A 19,963-nucleotide genomic window follows, 5' to 3' on the forward strand; every position below is an offset into this window, starting at 1 on the left:
TGTGAATTGAGGCAAGAAATTAAAATAATTCACCACAATAATTTCTGTCTCTGGTGTTCCAGTCGATGTTGGTCTGCGCTGTTTCGACAACCAGCTCCACAGTCTTGATCTCATCTTGTCCTCCGACAAAACTCCACGTTAGTGAAGAGCTGTGTCTGGTAGTCTTTGGAGATTTGACATCATTCTGAAGGATCAAACCAAAGCAGAAGAAAAACTTATACAAAAATGTTAACAGTAGATTGAGAGGTATGTGGTAGCATTAAATGCACTTCAGATCTCTTGTGAAAATATCTGCTGAAATGACTCACCTCATAATTAACAGTGTAATCTATTCTCTGGTTCTGTGACATTCCTACAATCCATTTATCCATCACAAAAGGAGGCTGCAAAGCAATGACAGAGTAAGAGAATATGGTAACATAATGCACATTTTTTTAAGGTAACACGAGTCCCTCAGAAACACACAGTGGCAGTCACTATACCCCCCGTGAAAATTGTTGGAGAAATGTATTTATCGTTACCTTCATCATACGCTGAACCTCCACATCCTGGCGGTTGGCATTAAAGACGACATCTTTGATGTAGGTCACTGCGACATCATCTCCATCCAGCTCCAAGTACATTTTCCATTTGCAGTCCTTGAAATAAAAAAAGCGAATGTTGGAGGAGTAAAGACTTGATTTGGCGCACTCTGAAACAATCTGCTTGTGTGGAAAAGTTTTAGTTTGGCGTAGAGAACTCAGCTAAACCTGTATATAAACCAACAGCACAACCTAGAGGTAGTTTGATGGTAGTGGTAAGATATTGGCTACAGAGACACATAATGTTGGGGAGTAAGAAACCAAAACATAATAATGAATAAATCATAAATAAATAAAACACAAAGGCACTGAAGAAAATACAAATCATACTACTAAAAGGTACGAAGATATGTAATGCAGATAAACCAGACCCTAAAGCTCTGAATAAAAAAAACACCATTATTTGAAATTTAAGAATAGTAATATGGATTCATTTTCAAATGTCTCACTTTTTATTATCCAGGATCCAGGAGTAATTTCTTGCACCAGGACTATGCTCCAATTTAAGTGACAAGGGGTGAAGGTTTTTCCTCCTGACTTGCTGCATACAGGACACATCAAATCCTCCCTATGAGCCACAAATCTGAACCATTCCCCAGCCCTCTTCTCCTGCATACTGAATGCTGACGAAGCAGTAATGATTCTGCCAATCCCCAAACGCTGTCCACGAAACCACAGGTCACTGCTTAACCACCCGGGGTTCATGGCACAGGCCAATCCATTGTGTAGTGATCACAGAGAAAGACATCAGAGGAGTGGCACTAACACACTCGTCTGAGGAGCCCTCTCCCTCTCCTGTATCGTCCCTGGGGGCTGGAACGGGCTCAAAGGGGAAGCTTCAGCAAGCCTCTGGCTCGGAAACACACCAGTGGCCCCCGCGCCGGCCTGGTGTCGGCGCTGGACGGTCGCACCGGGGCTCCCAGGTCCGCGCTAGTCTAATCACTCCAGCAGAAACAATGTCTGGTAATGATGCCTAGGACCCGAGTGCGTCTAATGACAACTCATACATAATTCAGCACCTTTCACTTGGCTGCACGGTGATATCCTCATTAGTAGGGGACCCTCAGTGGCTGTCAGATGGTGGCCGCACAATCGCAGGCCCTCATTTTGTCTTTGAGAAGTGCAGCTGCTTCCATGACATCGCCAGCAAAGAGGGGCGAAGGAAAAAAATGCAGTGCGGGTTTGTTTTATTTAGTGCAAAAAAACCTTCCAGTTTGTAAAAACAAGGCTGACACGGAACCTGACACCAGGCAGGGGAAAATAATTAGCTCTCATTTTCTCAGCCTCCTGTTTCCTTCTCCCTGCTGTGTTTTCTACCCACTAAACCACCACATGTCAGAAGAAATGGGAGGCAATTAGCAGGCTCGTTTCAGCCCTGCCGAACACACTGAAAGAGGACTATTTATGATGGGACAATGAACAGCTGAAAGATTAAATAACGTTTGCCTTTTAAAAAGAAAATGACTTCTGGCTAAATGGGCTATTTTTGATTAAATTCAAACAGCAAGTGAAGAGCCACCCTTTCTCCACAGTTTGAGACCCTAACAAAGGGCTGCATGCGAATTCGATGTGGATGTGCTACATGGCTGAGAATGAAATGTTTATTTGTCTGGTTTTATACATGTCTAGTGATGCCTTCAATGATTGGTTTAACAGCCGTCATCATAGATCCTCAGAACAAACAGCCGCAGCACAAGGAGGATGATTCAATCATGGCAGAACTATGATTCTGAGCATCCATTTAGGAGGGTACAATTATGACCAAACTTATTCAGGATGGGGCCATTTTTTAAACTCAAATATTTGGTGGTGCTTCACAGCTACAGCTTGTGTCCGTGTGAGTGCGTGTTTAGCTACAAACTTACAGAGGTACCAGTTCCTGGCTTCCAGTGGTACCCGAACACCAGCTCCAGATTTACAGTTTTCACCCTCTCCACCTCCTTTTCTAGCTCATCCTGAGGAGGCACATGTCCGATTAGGAACACAAAAATCACAAGTCCACAAATCCTTGTGAAGATGGAGGGGAAACTTATACCTTCAGCAGTGGAGGGAAGTGGACAAACCCGAGGTAGTCATGGGTGAGCTTTTCGATTTCAGCCTGTCGAAGAGAAGGATAGTGTCATTCTGAATATCAAAAAGCATACATCTCTTACAATAACAGCAGCAGCAGTCTAGTTTAGTCAGTGGTTATCTTTTCTTGCCTTGAGGTGCATTGCATGGCCTTTGGATCTGACCCCCATGTCGCGCATGTCGTTTTCCGTCAGCAGTAACAACCTCTTTCCGGTGATGTGGTTCTCCTTAAACAGGTCGGCGTAGAGATCCATGCCACATGTACCCTCCCCTTGAAAGGAAGAACCTTTATACTCAGATTTTAAACTCTGGATCAAAATCTATTAAAAGTCTGACGCCACTGAAGTAGGATTGAAAATTGAAGTGCACCACAGAAGAACCTGATGAACAAACCTGCGCCGAATACTTGCTGCATCCAGAAATACTGAAGAGAAAAAAAAGAGTCATATATTGATTCAGCAGCAGTGCTATTTGATAGAATAAAACTGTAGCAATGAGATTAAAAAAGATACTAACCACATGCTCCTCTGTCCATGTATAGATGTCAAGAGTGGGCAGCAACTGCATCAAACAGAAATATCAGCATAGGGTGTAAGGGTGGATACAGATAGTAAAACTAATGTGTGTATTTATGAGAGACAGATCTCAAAGTGAAAATCCAGAGACTTAAATAAATGTTATTAAAATGGAAAATAGTCATGTTTTCCATGTTTCTGAAGCCATTACTTTTCTGGTTATTGTGCTGTAGGATTGAGACGATTCGCCTCTAATGGTCTATATCAAACTGAAATGTCCATCCGTCTGATCTAATGTGATCTATTTGAATGATAAATCATTTATTGCTCATTAAATGTAATCAGGCAGAAACTCGCCAGCCAAAATAAAGATTTCATCATTGTGCTCATGAGGCTGGTGCGTAATGACAGAAATAATGCAACGGAAAATTGGAGGAAAGATGATAAATGAATGAGTAATCCCCATTCACTGTCTTCTTCCCACGACATCTGATAACAGCTCAGATTATGAACTGAATGCTGGGCTCAATAGACAGTTGCTGCCATATTTTCTCATAAAGACGCCAAGCCCTGCAGCAGTTCTGCCATTTTCCCCCAGTGCTGCCACTCGGAAGTAAACAGATTCAGAAACAGTCTGCCAAAGTCTTACTGGAGCAACTTAGCAGCACTTCTCAAGCTTCAAATTGTATTACAAAATGTGCTGCGATGCTTCTTTTATTTAGATCCTGTTGACAAAAACACAAACCTCATGTCTTAAACATCAAATTGAGGTCACGCAGTGTCCCTTAGTTCACAAAACTCTGCCAACAAGGGACCCAAATGGATTATGGGTAACCACACCATAAGTAGTGAGTAGTTGGGATTCAGTGGCACAGGAAAACAGGCAGCATTCAAACAGAGTGATGCAGACGGTGACATCCTCATGAGACTGACTGATGATAACAAGCAAGGGGACATTTAATAGACTCTGCTCAAGCATGTCCTTCCCCTGGAAGAGGCAAAATGAGTAAGGAAACAGGATGATTTTAATTCTCAATTTAGGATTTGATTTAGGACGGTCATTTTTAGATGGAAGTAAACAGAGCAGCGCAATAGAGGAAGGGTAGGGACAAAAAATTGAGAACACAGGAAGTGATTTTAGTGCTCGTGATTCAAGGCTTGGTTTATTATTAAAACTAACACAATAGAACCTGTGTGTTGTTGAGTGACGACTTCCAAGATATCCATACTATAGCATGCCATGGCATTCAGTCACAGACTCAAGTGAAAACAAAGGAAACCACACCTCAGTCTAATGTCTTTTGCATGCAAAACTGCTGCAGACAACAGGCTGGTTGCACAAAATTCTCTGTGTCCCTATTTCTGTTTCCCCCTAGGGGAAGCTCAGAGAGAATCATATGTTTATGCGCTCTGAACTTGTAAAATTGAGGTGATGATGTTGCTCTGCAGCTGGGGGACTCACCGGACTGTTGGACTGTTCGATAAGTTTTCGTTCCCACATCTTTAGACGCCGCTCTCGCTCCTTTAGCTCCTGCTCTTTGGTGCTCAGGTCTCTCTCCAGCTTCTTCAGCCTTTCCAGTGTGGCCTCAATCTCAATCCTGGAGAGGAAACAGAGCCGTAATCCTGCAATCTAATCAATTTAACAAAATATCTTTCAATTTGGGTAACTGAATCCTAAAATACATCTTCACAATTTTTGTCTTGATAATCTCTGGATAACCTCCAACTCCCCCAGCTCCCCAGTGGAATTTCTTCCTTCTACATCCCCCTAAAGGCTGATTTTTTGGGGTCACAGATGTGTTGTGTATGCTAATGTATGACCTGAATTAGCTGGGCACTGTAGGTTTTGGTGAAGAAAGTCTCAAACAGGATCACATATGTTGGCGTGGTTGTGGATCACTATACATTCGATGCCCCAGAGACTTCTGTAGCAGGATGCTGTCTGACTTAAACTCAATAATCACAGGACTTTGGTGGCTCAATGGCATATTGAGCTCTCAGCTTTAGTTTTTGGACATTTTCTAGATACAGGATAGTAAATATCACTGTTTTTTCCCTTGAAACAGCACAGTGAAAAAGAATGGAAAGCAAATACTAAAATGAAATCACAAAACCAAACTTTTCTGTAAACAACCCCGTGTTGTTCTCCAGTCAGAAGGTGATTAGCCTGCATCTGAGGCTCTGAATGCCAAGGACAGGACAATGTCTCATGTTCACTTCACGCTGGGGACGTTTGTTTTGCTCAGCGGGTGGAGCTGCACAGCATGTCGGGAAAATCCATGCTGAGCTTCAGCCCAACAGAAACTCTCACACTCTTTGTTGAGAAACACACGTGACACAGACAGGAAAGCCCTTTCTTACTCCTCCTGGTCCTCGACTTACCCCACCCTGAAGCTCAACAAACTTCACGCCGTGCTCACTTCCCAAATATTTGTGCTGTTTTCACTGCCTTCCAGGCAAACTTTTAGCCGTTTAATCCAGTAAGTATTTATAACTCTCTTCTACAAACAGTTACAAGATAAACAAAGAGACATTTTTTCAATTCAACATTTTTGACTCAGTCTGCTCAGTGACTCAGTTAACGCAAACATGATGTTAAGTTTGTCATTGTTTGTTGACAAAAATACTTACAATACAATCAAATGTCATTCCTATCAGTGCAACTCAAGCTAGCTGCTGTTAGCATGCTAAAACACTCAGAGTGCTCACGCATTCTTAAAACTGATAGATGGCATGATAACCTCCCAGAAGTAAAACAAAAACTTTAACATACTCCTTGTTGTTAAAGATTGGTCAAACTATGCATCAGATTTTTTTCTCAACTTTTTCTACCATTTTGATTAGTTTTTGCTGCATCCAAAAACCTTTTTTTTTTTAGATTTTTTGATGTCAGAAGTTAGCTATCAGAATTAGCTAAGCAATCTCTCTGCACTATTTGCAGATGCAACACAGCCAGCTTGACTTCTAACAACCAACCACATTAACGACATGCATCTCTCTGTTTCAAACGTTTTCCGTCTGTTTTCCAGCAGTGAGATCAGCTCCAACCTGCTTCACCTGCAGATGGCTGCTTGGACATGACGCCACCAACACAACTTCTGAGGGAAAAATCCTCAGAGCACAGACAAGCCCCGCAGAAAGGCAGACAGAGAATAAAGTAACAGCTGAGACTCAGGCTGTGCTGAACATCACCAAACCTCCAGCTGCTCATACAACCCAATTAAACACTTCTACTTGAAAAAGATGGTGATTATTTTTAGGGCCTTATGGGTAAAGAGAGGAAGTATATCCAGATGGAGGATTCTTTGGAGGTTTTTATGCCTTTATGTAGCTATCAGTGTAATTATTAAAGATCTATATGCACAATCTCAAGTCTTTTCTGTGTTTCATGGCCCCCATCAGCTACATTTCCACATCATTCTTCCAAAACAGTATCATTTCCTTAGGCAGAGGCAGTATATTGGTGAAAAAGACAGTAATAAATACGTTTACTGGGCTGATCTCATTACCTCCATTCAGCCTTGTTGTGAAGGAAAGAGTTGCACTGTTGAGGAAGTTGGCTGTCGTTAGACATGGACTCCAAAGTGGAGAGAATCTTCTTGAACAGTGGCCTTTCCTAAAGCAACATACAAACATTTTCTGTGTAGAGATCTGAAGGAAATCAGACATTTGTTGATAATTTGCATGCTGGTGAATACAAGAAGATCACTGACTTTTGGCTCTGTCACCCAGCAACTCGACATGAGTTCAGCGAAGCTGGCAGGGCAGCCACTCGGGATAGTTAACCTCTGAAACACAAACATGAAGTTGTAGACTGAGTTGTCCGCTTACTCAGTGAAGTTGGCAAAAAGTTGATGTTTGAAATAATACTACTTTTATGTTTCTTTGAGAAGAGGGTGTGTTTATTTCCAGAGAAAGAGCAAGCTAGCTAACAACAAACGAGCACACCAATTCTGTGTGTATTTGTGTGAACTCAAACTCTTTTGTTGCTCTTATCGCACTCCATTATCTTTGCTCGATGATCATTTGTGTGACGCCAATCCTTTAAGCACGGGAGGCCACATTTTTGGCTCACTTATGAGATATGAAACTCAAGAGGATGTTATTTCAATTAATTACTCCCTGTGGGAAAACTTGTCTTTGATTTATTTTGTTCTATTCACTTGTATATGTCCTCGCCATCACTGAGCACTGTTTCCAGTTAAATGGGGAAAGCCAACAAGCTATTGGCAGCAGCTTCCCGTTCAGTGTACAAACATTTGAGTAGTACCACTAATATCTCTGCAAGAAAGTAAACCTCTGCTTTCTTTAAGTCTTTTTTCAAAAATATATTTCATACCTGTAACCTCAAGCTCAAGGACATGATATAAATTAAAGACTACATTTTATGAAAGATAAATATTTCACAATGTACTGAAAAACTAAAATATTTAAACAGTTTGTAGGCCTATTTATCTGCAAAAGAATGATTCCCTCGCTCCAAGTGATAAAACTCAACATCTATGATACTCTCACACCAGAATACCTCATTTTTCTCCACCACGAGCCAGGCCACTTGTAACCCCTCCAGGCCTTTGAAGGGGATCTCCCGGGTGAGCATTTCCCAAAGCACCTGTCAAAGAAGTCAAGAGCCAAGGTCAGTAAACAAACATTTATAATGCTGTTAAATTATACACATGCATGTAGGATCACGCTCTTGATGTACAAAATCATCTATGAATTTGGTGCCTTCACTTAAAGCGTGGTAAGGTTACACATACAAAGCTGATGAATACATAAACACTGCAGAGCAGATGAGTATCTCTGATGTGTGTATGTAGCATGTATGCTCACATACAACTCTACATTGAGAATATTTTTGTCTATTTTTTGGCATCTGAATGCAAAATGTAAAGTCGACAAAAAGACTCCTTTTAGGTTTCCAACGACAATTAACGGCTGCCAGGATTTCTGAAGTACAATAACAGAACTACCTTGATAATTTCATCTCTTTCAGACGCTATTCAGCAGAGTCAGAAAATAACTACCTGCATAGACATCTTGGAAAATTAAATCATGAAAAGGCAGAGGAGAGCCATTTCTCTGACACCCAAAGGCTGTTTGTACCATGTGTACTATAGTTTTGCATGTCTGCTCTTACCAGCTGCCTCTCATTTCATGTATTTTACTACAGGACTCAGCTCCTCAGAGGAGTGTCTGAGGGGGAAAACTGATACTTCAAATTGAATTTATATTGCAGAACCTCTGGCAGAAAAAGCACTCGTTGCAATCATAAACATTGTCCGCTGACTTTTCAAATCTTCTATATACAGTCAGAGAAAATGCATGTTATCTCAGGGGAATTTTAAATGAGTAATCTACTCTCATATGTTAAACGGTGAAATTAAGGATATGGCTCCATCCATTAACTACCACCATGATGTATTTCTACATCGAAATTTCACAAAAGTTGACAGAACAAGGAAGAGACAGACAGTTTCTAAAAGGCTGTGCTTCTGCAAAGGTCAAACTCACAGCTGCTGTCCACTTAAGCAGAAAAAAAGAATGCAGAAATGAAAATATCAGTGGTGTTGGTTGACTGACAGCTGTTTTTCTCAGCTGGGTACTTCCTCTCTTTGCCAATGTACTTTTTTATTCCCTCAGTCTTATACCTGCCCAGCCATATATGTGAAATGTTTAAAAGGTGTGCCACAGATGGGTTTTGTCTTAGCCTCGTTGTCTATTACATCGCTGTTGAACTTCTATGCTGTTAGTTTCAGAATGGTCCTTAGGTCTGAATCATTAGCTAACCAGTTTAAGCAAACAAGCTTAAACTAACATTACAATTTTAAAGCAATCACAAGAATTGATCTGAGGGCAAAAAACTAAGATGTTGTTAAACTATTTCTAACTTTCTGATACAATCCCTCATTCACACCAGCCTCACACAGGAACTTCCATACTGGTAAGACGTAAAGAGACTGAACCTTTCTCTCTCTCATCTCAATACAATGAATAACTTCCAGGAGAGACCAGCAGCTGTTCATGCTCTCTGACTGCAGGAATGTCACCCTGTCCTTGACTGTGGCCGATGCACCAATTTCTTTATCATCTGCTAACAATTACAGGTTCTTATACATTTGGATTTTTATCTATATAATCTGAATTCATGTTAATTAATTTTTGAACTGCATGCTATTTTTATTATGGTAATTGTGTCAAGAAAGCAGAATCACTATCTCAGTGATTTTTATAATAGTTTTAACCATGTCTTTGGTCTTTGCTGAAAAATGTGTCTTCTGCCTCCATGCATGTTTGCAGAGACCACCATCAGACTTCAGAAATCACAGGAACTCTTATAAATCCTATAGCTGAAAGTAAGTATCAAGTTTATGGATACTGGTTCAAAACACTTATTCTTATCAATAATGATAAAAGCAACATCCCCAGATATTATTTGTCATTCAGATCATTGCAGTCTTGCTTTGTGAAGTCGGTGAGCATAATGATCTATACACTCTGAAATGCAAAAACTGCTTTGTATATATGACGCTGCCTCTTCCCTTCTTTTCTTTTCCTTTTCGTCACTCACCACACCGAAGGAAAAAGTGTCACAGGTCTCAGACACAGGAAGGCTCTGGATCACCTCCGGTGCCATCCAAGGAAATGTGCCAACCAAGGACATGTGAGTTGTGTGGGTCAGGAACTTTGACGCCCCAAAATCGCAGATCTAAAGTAGTGAAAGCAGAATAAAGGTTATCTTTGAAAAAAATCTAAATGTCTACAGCCACTCGTAGTCAGAGTTTGAGATTACTTAATATACTATAATGCAGCATAGCTTTATGTTTTATGTGTTAATGCTTAAATTTGGTGATGCTAAAGTGGATGCTCCAAATGCTTAAAAACAATTTAGCTAGTCTCATTCCTAATTTTGTTACTGCAGTGGCTCATAAATGATAAAGCTGTTCTCCAAATAATCATAAACTAAAACCTGAAGTTTTGAAGTACACACATTTGATAGAGAAAAGTATTTAGAAAAATCTCCTCTGAACCTACAGTGGAGCAGCTTAGTAATGCTTGTTTCCCCTATGCCAAGTTAGTCACTGCCCTCTTGTGTCCATATACTGAATTTAAATTACCTGCTTCTGTTACAAACTCATACTCTTTTCTATAACTCAATTAAATAATGATATTTTTAGCTTATCATACAGTGATACTTCAATCAGATCTTGATTGTTATGCAGTTAGAATATTTAAATGCTGTATTTGGTTGTATGGTCATAGTGAAGTCTCACCTTAAGAACCTTCTCTGATGATAAAACAACTGAAAAAAGAAAGATGTTTTATTTAATAGTCCAGAGGGAATGTTACATTAATGTATTTGCCAGTAAAAATTTTGAATTAAAAAAAAATAATGTTACAAATCCAATCAGTTACCATTCCTGGACTTCAAGTCTCTGTGGATCACCTTTACAGGAGCTTCTGAATGTAAATAGTGCATTCCTAGGGTCAGAGAAGAAAAGAAGCATTTTAGTGAATATTCCATTCTCATCTTTTAACACCAATACTCCTTAACTCTTAGTTATTTCAATCAGATGTAAAAGAAGAGTTACACTGTTTCTGTGCAGTAAGTAAAGTATGTACACAAAACACGGTAATCAGACTGTGGCGATTGAGGGCTGCACTACTTCAGCATGGATCTGTTTGATATATGCCAGCAGAGTGCTGTTGTTTAATTGTCTTACACATAACATAAAGTGATTCGTTTTTAGAGAAGCCTGCTGTAATAAGATCTGTAGCCAAAAATGTGGTTTCTGATATCATTTACATCATTTTCATGAATACAGGTGTTCCTCAGGGATCAAACTTGGGTCTCCTGTTTTTCCAGTGTTTACTTTATTATAGGGATGTATTACTCTGTCTGTAATTGCCCCAAAAGGTTACAGACATTAAAAGTAGAAGTAGTCTCTATTTTGGGAATGGTCTTATTTGCTTTATCAATTCATAAAATGGCAACAGTATTAATTTTAGTGTATGTCATAAATTATGTAGGTAAAACATTATCTTTCCTGTGTGATATCACGTCATAACATTTTCAATAAGGCTGAAAATGTCTACCATCAGTCAGTTTGTCAATACTAACAAATTATTCATGAGGGCAAGCAACTAGTCAGCTTTTAATTATTAAAATAATCATGAAAGTAAATAATCGTCACATGTACCTTTGGCAATCTCTGCAGCCCATGTCATGATTTGTCCCATGTCCATTTCCTCACTTTCATCACTGGACAGGTAATCATAGAGCGATCCACCGCTGGCATATTCTGTGGAGAAATGTGATTAGATTTGACTTTGTTTTATTGTGACTGACTGACTGACTGACAGATTGAGACAGTAAAAATATCTTACAGTGACAAAACTGTTCTCCTGAAATATTACATTACATGTTTGGGCACAGTATGTGAGAGCATTATGTGAAAACAATTGCAAGCGGAGATTCTGCCAGACGTGTCCTGGCAGGTAGCTGATGGTGTCTTGTTTACAGATTGCTCCTGTCACTGTTGCTGTGGATGAGCTCAATTTATCACAGTGTAACTGAACGCTATGGGGAGCCCTCAGGATCTAACATGTTATCAAATCTGTCTAAAACAAATAACAAAGGAATTGTCTTTAGATTCTGTTTTCAATAGCTTCAATATGTATGGGTCTGAGAAACGATTTCCTCTTTTGTATTCAACTTCAAAACATTTCCAAGACAGAAATAAAGCTTTGCCAGAGATGTAAGGTGTGTGGGTAAAGAAGATCAACACTTTTCCTATCTTTAGATCCAGACTGTCTTGTGAGGCAAGTATAAAAAGCTTGACTTAAGGATAAACACAAGCCAAAACAGCAGGAAACCTCTGTTTGTGCATAATAACCTAATCATGTTCCAGTACACCAATGTAAACATGCACAGACGCCAATACAGGAGTCTAATTAACAATCATAAAATACACAAACGTATGAGGTCTTAATTACTATAATCTGCATGGCTTATCTCCTGTGTAAGCCACTTAAAAGAAGTCGTACAAACTCATATCTTAAGATCATCAAACACCCCTGTAGAAAAAAAACTGTCTGTTCATGCACTTTGACACATTTCAGCAAGCTCCATCCATAATAAGTCAACATGGGGCTCTGCATTTTCTCTTTAAGATTATTCAGGAAGGGGTTTTGTACTAATTTGGCACATTATACATGCATAAATACAAATTGCACTCCAGTCACCACAGAAAAAAAGGGTTCCTCTGAAGGTTGTAATAAAATGGTTATAAGGACAGTACTCTGCCGGATGTCAACAGGGATAAGTTATTTATAAAGAAGCTGATGAATGTGGACACTGCAAGGTCAGGATGGCCATAAACTTTTTGTCCTGTGACTGGCTTTAATTAGATTCTGCTTTGATAAATAGAGACACCAACAGGCCCCTTGACAACAAAACACTTTCTGTTACAGCTGTAAATACTACACAGGCTGCTGAGGTGTTCCCTCTACTGCTCGGACTCATTTGGCAAATTAAGTAATCCCAACTAGAAAGAGTCTTACTGTTCTGTTTAGGTTGTGATTTCTACAATCTAAAAGTTTTTTCTTAAGCTGGTGATGTATGAAACCGATAGTAAGTGTATAACCCACAGGAGATCAGGGTGGTCACTGTTGTTAAGAAAGTTGCCAGAATAGATGCTAAGCTATCAGCTGACGCTATTGGGATCAAATTTATTACATAATTCAGGAAATTTTGAGAAAGATAAACACACTGCTCTGCTTGAAGCATGTGGATCAGCTGTTGACTTTTGTGTAGTACAGGCAGTTGCCATTTAAGCACCTTAGATGACCCAATTTACATGAATACGTTGAGCCTACAGTTATATTAATCTTCTTACTGAATGGAAACTTTTTGTTCAAAGCAGAAGACAAACCAGTCATAAAACCTCTGACTCAATCTTTATTTAGTCGCAGGTAAACTGGCACCAGGTATATTTCCAAGTCCAACTGACTGAGGTTATAGTCCAAGATGATCATGTGTCTAGTCATGCTAACAAGAGATGTGCCTTTCAATAAAGACACTTCTGCTTTGTAATGTAGAGAAAAATCTAACGCTCACTTTCATGGATAGAAAAACTTCACAGAGGGGTTTTAAATCTTCCTTTCAGTCTCTGTCCAGCAATCTGCAAAGTTTGAATGCATTATTAAATGATTTCACAATTTTCTCTCTTGTTTTGTGCTAAGGGTATTTTCATTTTCTTTTGCGATTTCAATTTTCTAAACAGTGTAGAATCATTTTGATGATCTGCAAACACAATTTTGGTGTTTGTGTCACCTGTCATGAACACTCAGCCTTTTGTTCATCTTAATTAATACCAACAGTACAGCGACTGCAGCAGAGATGTTGATTTTCAGTAATGATACACACAAACTGACACTTCTTTTACAAATAAATAACCCATCACTTTTGAATTAAATTCTACAAAATGCAATCACATTTTATTCACTCACATATCTGGTACATCTTTATAATTGCGCTTGCTGTTATTAATTTTCTTTTGTCATGACATCTTATGATGTGCTGTCTTGCTTGTTTGCGGTTAATTAAACTGTAGCTGTTCATCAAAGTTACCTGGAAAATCCAGATGAACCTGACTCAACTTGTTGTGTTCTCTATTTTTGGTAACAACAGATTTACAGTTTGAGTAATCATAATTAAGAAAGACTCTTTAATGAGGCTCTTTAACCAAAGTATCAACCCTGGTAACCACACAAGTCGCTTCATCAACACGTGGAAAAGGAAAGTATGTATGTAAAGTTCCACAAATGTTGTGCTTCAGTCATATAAATCAAGTTTTTGGTATATTTAAAAAAAAAACCTGCAGTTCTTAAACACATTCCTACATCATGACTTCTTAAGACCTTCAGAATCAGCACAAGAGGAAGTGTTTCCATCCCTTAAGGCTCAAACGTCCAGTCGTTGATGTAGAGTGGTTCAACATGTTAGGAGCATATAACACAGCCTGCTCACTACCAGGACATGTACACTGTGGTGTTTGTACTGGACGGATGCCCCACGGCTGCTTTGAGCACTTTCAGTTGCTCTGTCAATAAAAAGCCTGTTTCTTGTTGCCTTTCTTAAACAGAGGGTGTTGTATTCATTTCTGCAACTGTGAGTTCATTGATTATAATTCAATTTTATATTATTGGGGTTTGTAGCTGCTGATATTTAAACAAGAGAATCTGATTGTGTCTCACTGAAATCTCTGAGACATTTCCATAGACATTGTCCACTTTTTTATAAATCTATTGACTTAACACTTTATCAGAAAATGCAGGTTCAAGTTTAATATAATATAATGAAATCTAATATTAGTCGACCTAATAACAAATACTCGTGAATGTTAATAATCATTATATGGGATTTGTATTAACAGTGCAGAATGAAGAATTTGAGTTTTAAACATAAAGTAAAAATTTATTAAAAAAAAAACATTAAACAAGAAATTCTAATTTTTAGTCAGGGACTAAAAGAAATGACCTCACCGCCATGACAGTTTGTGCATACACAGAGGGCCCCTTATTACATTAGCTTCACAGCTTTCAACCACTAACCTAAATACAAAAAGAGTCACACAGCCCCTCTATGAATGTGGGCACTTCCTGAACTGTCTACCATTCACTGATGCAGCCATAGAAACCTCTGCACCACAAAGTGTGAGGTAAACTGTGAGTGGTGAGAGCAGACTTCTGACAGCCACATTTTTCCTGTCATTGTGCTGCCTGTTAGGTTTATTGGATGCTGTTTATCACAGAGGCGTACTGAAGATGTGACAGTCAGTGTGGCTGTAGGTTGTAGAAACTCTTACCAGTGACGATTCCATAGTTGGGAGCCTCAACGATGGCGCCATAAAACTGGATGATGTTACGGTGACTGAGGACACTGAGGATTTCAGCCTAATACAACAGAGAGGGGGGAACAGCAGTACATGTTATCATGAGGATGGAGGACACGTGACAAATATAATTCACTATGGCAAAGTTTCAATCAGAAGATATAGAAGTGTACAGGTGTGCAAGATGCAATGTGAAGACAACCATATTGCTAACATGCTAATGATGAGGTTTATTGTGTTTATGTTCCAATTTTTAACATCAGTAAAAAAACTTTTCAAGAGTACATCAACAAGAATAATGTTTGCCTTGCAAATATTTGGACATTCGCCAAAGTTTCAGAACTGATAGATGAAAGCTGAAGGATCTGTATCATGACTAAGGCATCAATATCTGTACCAATTTTCAAGGAAATAAACTACAAAGTGGTAGGGCTGGACAATTAATTGGATTTTAATCGTGATTTCAATTTTGCCATCTGACAATCATAAAAACAATACAATCAAAGAAAAACAATTAAAATGCCACACAGTGTAGATGTATGCAAGTTCCTGTGCTTCATAGCTCTTCTGTGTTCCATGTGCAGCCACAGCGAGTGTGTGTGACTTATGTGTATCAATAATACTGTATGTGCCACTTGCTGCTTCTTTAAAGTTGTGTTTAAGTCAGTACTGAAGTTTTTGAATAAATGAATAATTGTGTATATTAATCGTGATTTCAATATCACTCAAAATAATCGGGATTCTTATTTTTACCATAATCGTCCAGCCCTACAAAGTGGTTAAAAAAACAAGGAATTAAGGTGCTAGAGTTTGAGACAGGGAATCCTCTAAGTCAGTAGGATTAATCCTCTGAGGACCATGACTGACAGATGGTTGCAAAGCATAGGTGAAAACTTATTCCTGCTAGTGGCACCAGAAAAAACACTGGCATGGGGGACAGAAAAGGGGTGGGTGCATCCTCTGAGAGCCTTGAATTTGGTTGTACTACAGCTTCATCAACTGTTGTTGAGATATTTCATCAACTAACTTCAACTTCAATGTTTTAGTGGTGTTTAGAGATTGAAAAAATAAATTTGATTCATCCCGTTGAGATGTTGAAAGGCTGTCTGAAATTAAATTGAAATCTATAATTTGATTTGTAAGTAAGACTTTTTCTTGAATGGAGAGAAATCTGACAAAACCGATTCATTTAGTTGTATCCAAACACTATAATTAAATGAACAATTATTTCAGTGTGAAAGGATTACATTACTAGTTTCAGTGAACAATCATCTTTCCAACACTTGAGTGAGTATGAATGGATATCTTAGATCTGAATTTCACAAAAGAAATGCTGAATACTTTTCTGAACATCTTATCACAAGCCAAAAAATGTTTTACAGTTTCCCTGAAAAGATTTCAATGATAATTCTTCTTTTTTTTTTGTTTTACAGACAATGAGCCTGAGCCTTCAAATGGGTCTTGAGAACAGTCTCTGCTGTAATTGGGCCCAATATATCCCTTCATTCTGCAATATTGTTTCTTTTGCAGCACATTTCTAAGAGTGGGGGAGTATAATGACCATGAGTGATGGGTGCAGAAGTCACCACATCCAGCTAAATGGGGAAGCAATTACAATGATTATTACACTGACAATTAAAAAGTATATGAAAAGCCGGGGCAATTACGACTCCTACCTCGTTTTCAATCTTGAGCAGTTTTTTCACTGCCACCTCTTTGTCCTGGGAGATCCACCTGGCTCTGTAGACGCTTCCGAAGCTGCCGCCGCCACAGTTCTCATAGAAGTGGATGTCATCGAACTTGATTTGCACGAAGGAGGCGCTTGGAGACGACATCTCATAATGACACTCAGCACCAACTTGGCTTCTAGGAGGGGAGGGATCACAGGAAAGGAAGGAAGTCTGGTTCACTCAACAAAGTCTTTGAAAGCAAAACAAACTTACTCCTGCTGTGCTTGACTCTGAAATGAACCATTTGAGAGAGTCATCAGCCCCCAACATGAGCGAGAAAGGCTAATTCTGAGTGCACTGTCTATCAGTGTAATAACCCTCTTTTTAGCTCTGGGATTCACTCTGGGATCATCCCCTGTATCTTCCTCTGAGCGCACACTCTCATCATCATCATCATCATCATCATCAGTGCCAGTTAGCAGTGAACTTTGGATCCAGACTATTAGGACCATGGCATGTCTGGTATGCTATTGTCATGCAGCCAAAGTTGCAAACTATTCCAGCATGGTGTTCAGGACAAGTAAGGTTACAAACATAGAGCCTGGATGAAAAAAAAAATCCTGGAAAAACACTCATATTGTCTTCATCATCTAAAAAAATGGCACCCTCTGCCTTCGAGAGGGTTAGACATGCAGAGTATGTGAAGCATTAGGATGAAATGCTTCCAAGCTCGAATGCATGCAGATTGATTATCGTACCCTTTTGTTTGTCTATAACAGCGTAGAAGTATCTTGTAAAGAAATAATTCCCTCATTACAGGAAATTGTTGTTCTGTTATTGTTCATTTTCCATTTACTACAGAGCAATTACGGCTTTTAAAAGGCTGTTACCTGGGACCTCATTGGGATTGCTATACCCTCCTGGTGGGAGAGGCCTCCATTGTCACAAAGGGGTGCCATTGCTTTCTGCATATTTACTTGTATTCATGCTATACATAGCCTCACAGCAATCTTTTCAGGGGATCAGCCCGTGGTATTGTCCATCCACTCCAGAGGCCAGGGTTACTGGGATATGGGAGCACTTGTGCACTACCTCCTGCCAGTTCTCACTTAATAGCAAACACTGCTGTCAGCACTGCAACAATTACAGGTTGATAGCCATAAGTCAAACAACAGGTAGCCAAGTCACTGCGGTTACATGAAAGGGGAAAAAAATCCCTGGAAAGCAGAGTTACTTTCGTTTCACATTCAAGCACTAGCTGATAAACGACCATCCATATGTTGATATTACTATTTACATGATAATCAGTGCATTACAGGGGATAATGCAGCAGATATAGATTATGCTACAAAAGGAATTTGCAGAACAACCTTTTAGAGACGTGCTGTGTAACTAAATTATATGAATCACTGTAAAGAAAGTAAAAATAATAGAACTACTTTCGCAACTTTTTGTGAAGTCTGCACAAAGGCCCTTCATGGAGCTAAATCACTGTATTTGTCAGAACGTACTAACAACAGCACCAACCATGGAGAGGAATAAAGTTACATTGTTTCTTTACTCACATCTGTCCTACCACAATAGGAAGTCTAGATATTCACATGTAAGGAGCCATGTGAAAACTGTTTCTAACTTTTGCCCTCTTTCAGGCATGTAAACATACGTACCGACATAAGGTGGGAAGTTCCCGGCTTCAGGACAGCTCGTCGTCGGTGCAGGACGTCAAACCGAACCCGTGAGATAAAGTTTTAGGGGGAAAAACAGAAAAACTCTGACTTCCGAGAAATCTCATGTGACGTTTTCGTATTTCTCCACTCTCACCCCGTGGCTGTTTGACTGGTTGCACAACTTCTTCAAGAAGCGATACACATCAGCCTGTACTGGAGGGAGTTGTTCCAGCCTTCATTCCGATGACAACAGCTTCCCCTGCTGGACCGACGCGAGACTGACTCCATGAATCCCCGAAGAAGAGAAGTGTGTCCTGGGACAGCGGTGGTCGATGAGAGGTCAGAAAAACCTACTCTTTCAATCTTTCAGTTAAGTTTAGCAGTTTTTTTTTTTTTTTTTTAAATCAATGCTTCATAATTAATTTTAGAGGCAACATAACAACATGACTGCCTAAACAATGTAATACAGCCTCAAAGTTTAACTTAACTCAGACCTTTATGTAATCCAAAATACTTCCCACAACCAAACAATACAGAATCTTGCACGTCTCCCTCAGATTAAGGTTTTTTTTGTTGGTTTGTTTTTTTAAACTTATTTTGTTACTGAATTTTGCATTTTGTTGTTATTGCTGCAGCTGTAACAACAAAATGTTCCCCATGATCAGTTAGTATAACATTTTTCTATATTCTGGATTTGCCACAAAACCTACAAACAAGATTACACCGAGAAAGGTAGTTATCCAAAAGTGCATTTATTAGCTTGTCTTGGTAAGTGTAAGTATTCCTACTGTAGGGTAATCTAATAAGATCTGTTACTTTTCTGCTTCAAACATAGATAAAAAGTACAAACACCAATGCAAATTTAATTCTAGAAATAGATTTTGTATTTAAATAAATAAATAAATAAATAGCTGATGCCATTGATCTAGTCTCTTAAGTTGTGGAGACTGTAAATAAAATTGACCAGCTTCCATGCATGCATTAAGTTATAAAATTATTTAATCATAAGGTGACGTCTTAAAAGAGAGAGTTTAGGGTTCAATAACAATTCCATCATTTCATGGGAGTTAAACTCTGTAGGCTGGGCAGTGACAAATAAGGGTTGGTATGATGTCCAAAATCAAAAATATGCTTCAAACTTGTTAAAACAATGTGTTAGATTTATTTGTTTAAGTTTTTAGTTTGCATTCATGTCGGTGTCATGTTTGCAATTTTATATGACCAATATTATCTACCATTTTTAACCAATTAAAGAATCGGTCCCATTAAACCACCAAATGATGTAACCACAAAAGCATAACAACTGTCAAGTTATGCTGGTTTACTGATGAAATGAGTTATTTGTTAGGAAATATTATCTGAAAGTATATTCAAAATATTTAATTGTCAACTTGGATAACATGGATTTTTGTTGAGCTGAGCATATATGTATGCAATAGGCATCAGTGTGTTCTCTATTTATGGGTCAGTTGGTTAAAAATCAGTTTAAACTTCATTTTTACAGTGAAGTAGTTTGCTAAAGTTATTTTTGTGGTAGATATTTCTCAACAATAAAAGTTTTTT

At 38.9% G+C, this 19,963-nt stretch overlaps 1 protein-coding gene across 1 annotated transcript; it reads right to left on the minus strand.

The window, feature by feature from the left end:
• Window positions 1-9: 9 nt before the first annotated feature.
• Window positions 10-18,580, minus strand: LOC141808918 (mitogen-activated protein kinase kinase kinase 20-like). The gene is made up of 19 exons (XM_074695712.1): window positions 18,401-18,580; window positions 16,740-16,929; window positions 15,037-15,124; window positions 11,368-11,469; window positions 10,583-10,648; window positions 10,441-10,469; window positions 9,738-9,875; window positions 7,692-7,778; window positions 6,880-6,954; window positions 6,676-6,782; window positions 4,629-4,764; window positions 3,168-3,212; window positions 3,045-3,075; window positions 2,783-2,922; window positions 2,617-2,679; window positions 2,447-2,536; window positions 522-638; window positions 309-383; window positions 10-184 (listed from the first exon to the last, which is right to left on the minus strand). Exons 2-19 carry the CDS (start codon window positions 16,896-16,898, stop codon window positions 20-22), a joined length of 1,713 nt encoding a protein of 570 aa, XP_074551813.1. The 5' UTR covers window positions 16,899-16,929; window positions 18,401-18,580; the 3' UTR covers window positions 10-19.
• Between the last annotated feature and the right edge of the window lie 1,383 nt (window positions 18,581-19,963).

This window comes from Halichoeres trimaculatus, unplaced genomic scaffold, assembly GCF_033239565.1.
Source record: "Halichoeres trimaculatus isolate MK-OKI-2021-1 unplaced genomic scaffold, fHalTri1.1 fHalTri1_scaffold_19, whole genome shotgun sequence".
Lineage (NCBI taxonomy): Eukaryota > Metazoa > Chordata > Actinopteri > Labriformes > Labridae > Halichoeres > Halichoeres trimaculatus.

Bases quoted from the DNA above. Each gene is read 5' to 3' on its own strand.
- LOC141808918 (XM_074695712.1), bottom strand. From the start codon at position 16,898: ATGTCGTCTCCAAGCGCCTCCTTCGTGCAAATCAAGTTCGATGACATC. The intron at 10,649-11,367 runs GTACATGTGACG...CTCTGACCCTAG, and splicing joins GGCTGCAGAGATTGCCAAAG to GAATGCACTATTTACATTCA. The intron at 6,955-7,691 runs GTATTCTGGTGT...TTTGTGTTTCAG, and splicing joins TCGTGGTGGAGAAAAATGAG to AGGTTAACTATCCCGAGTGG.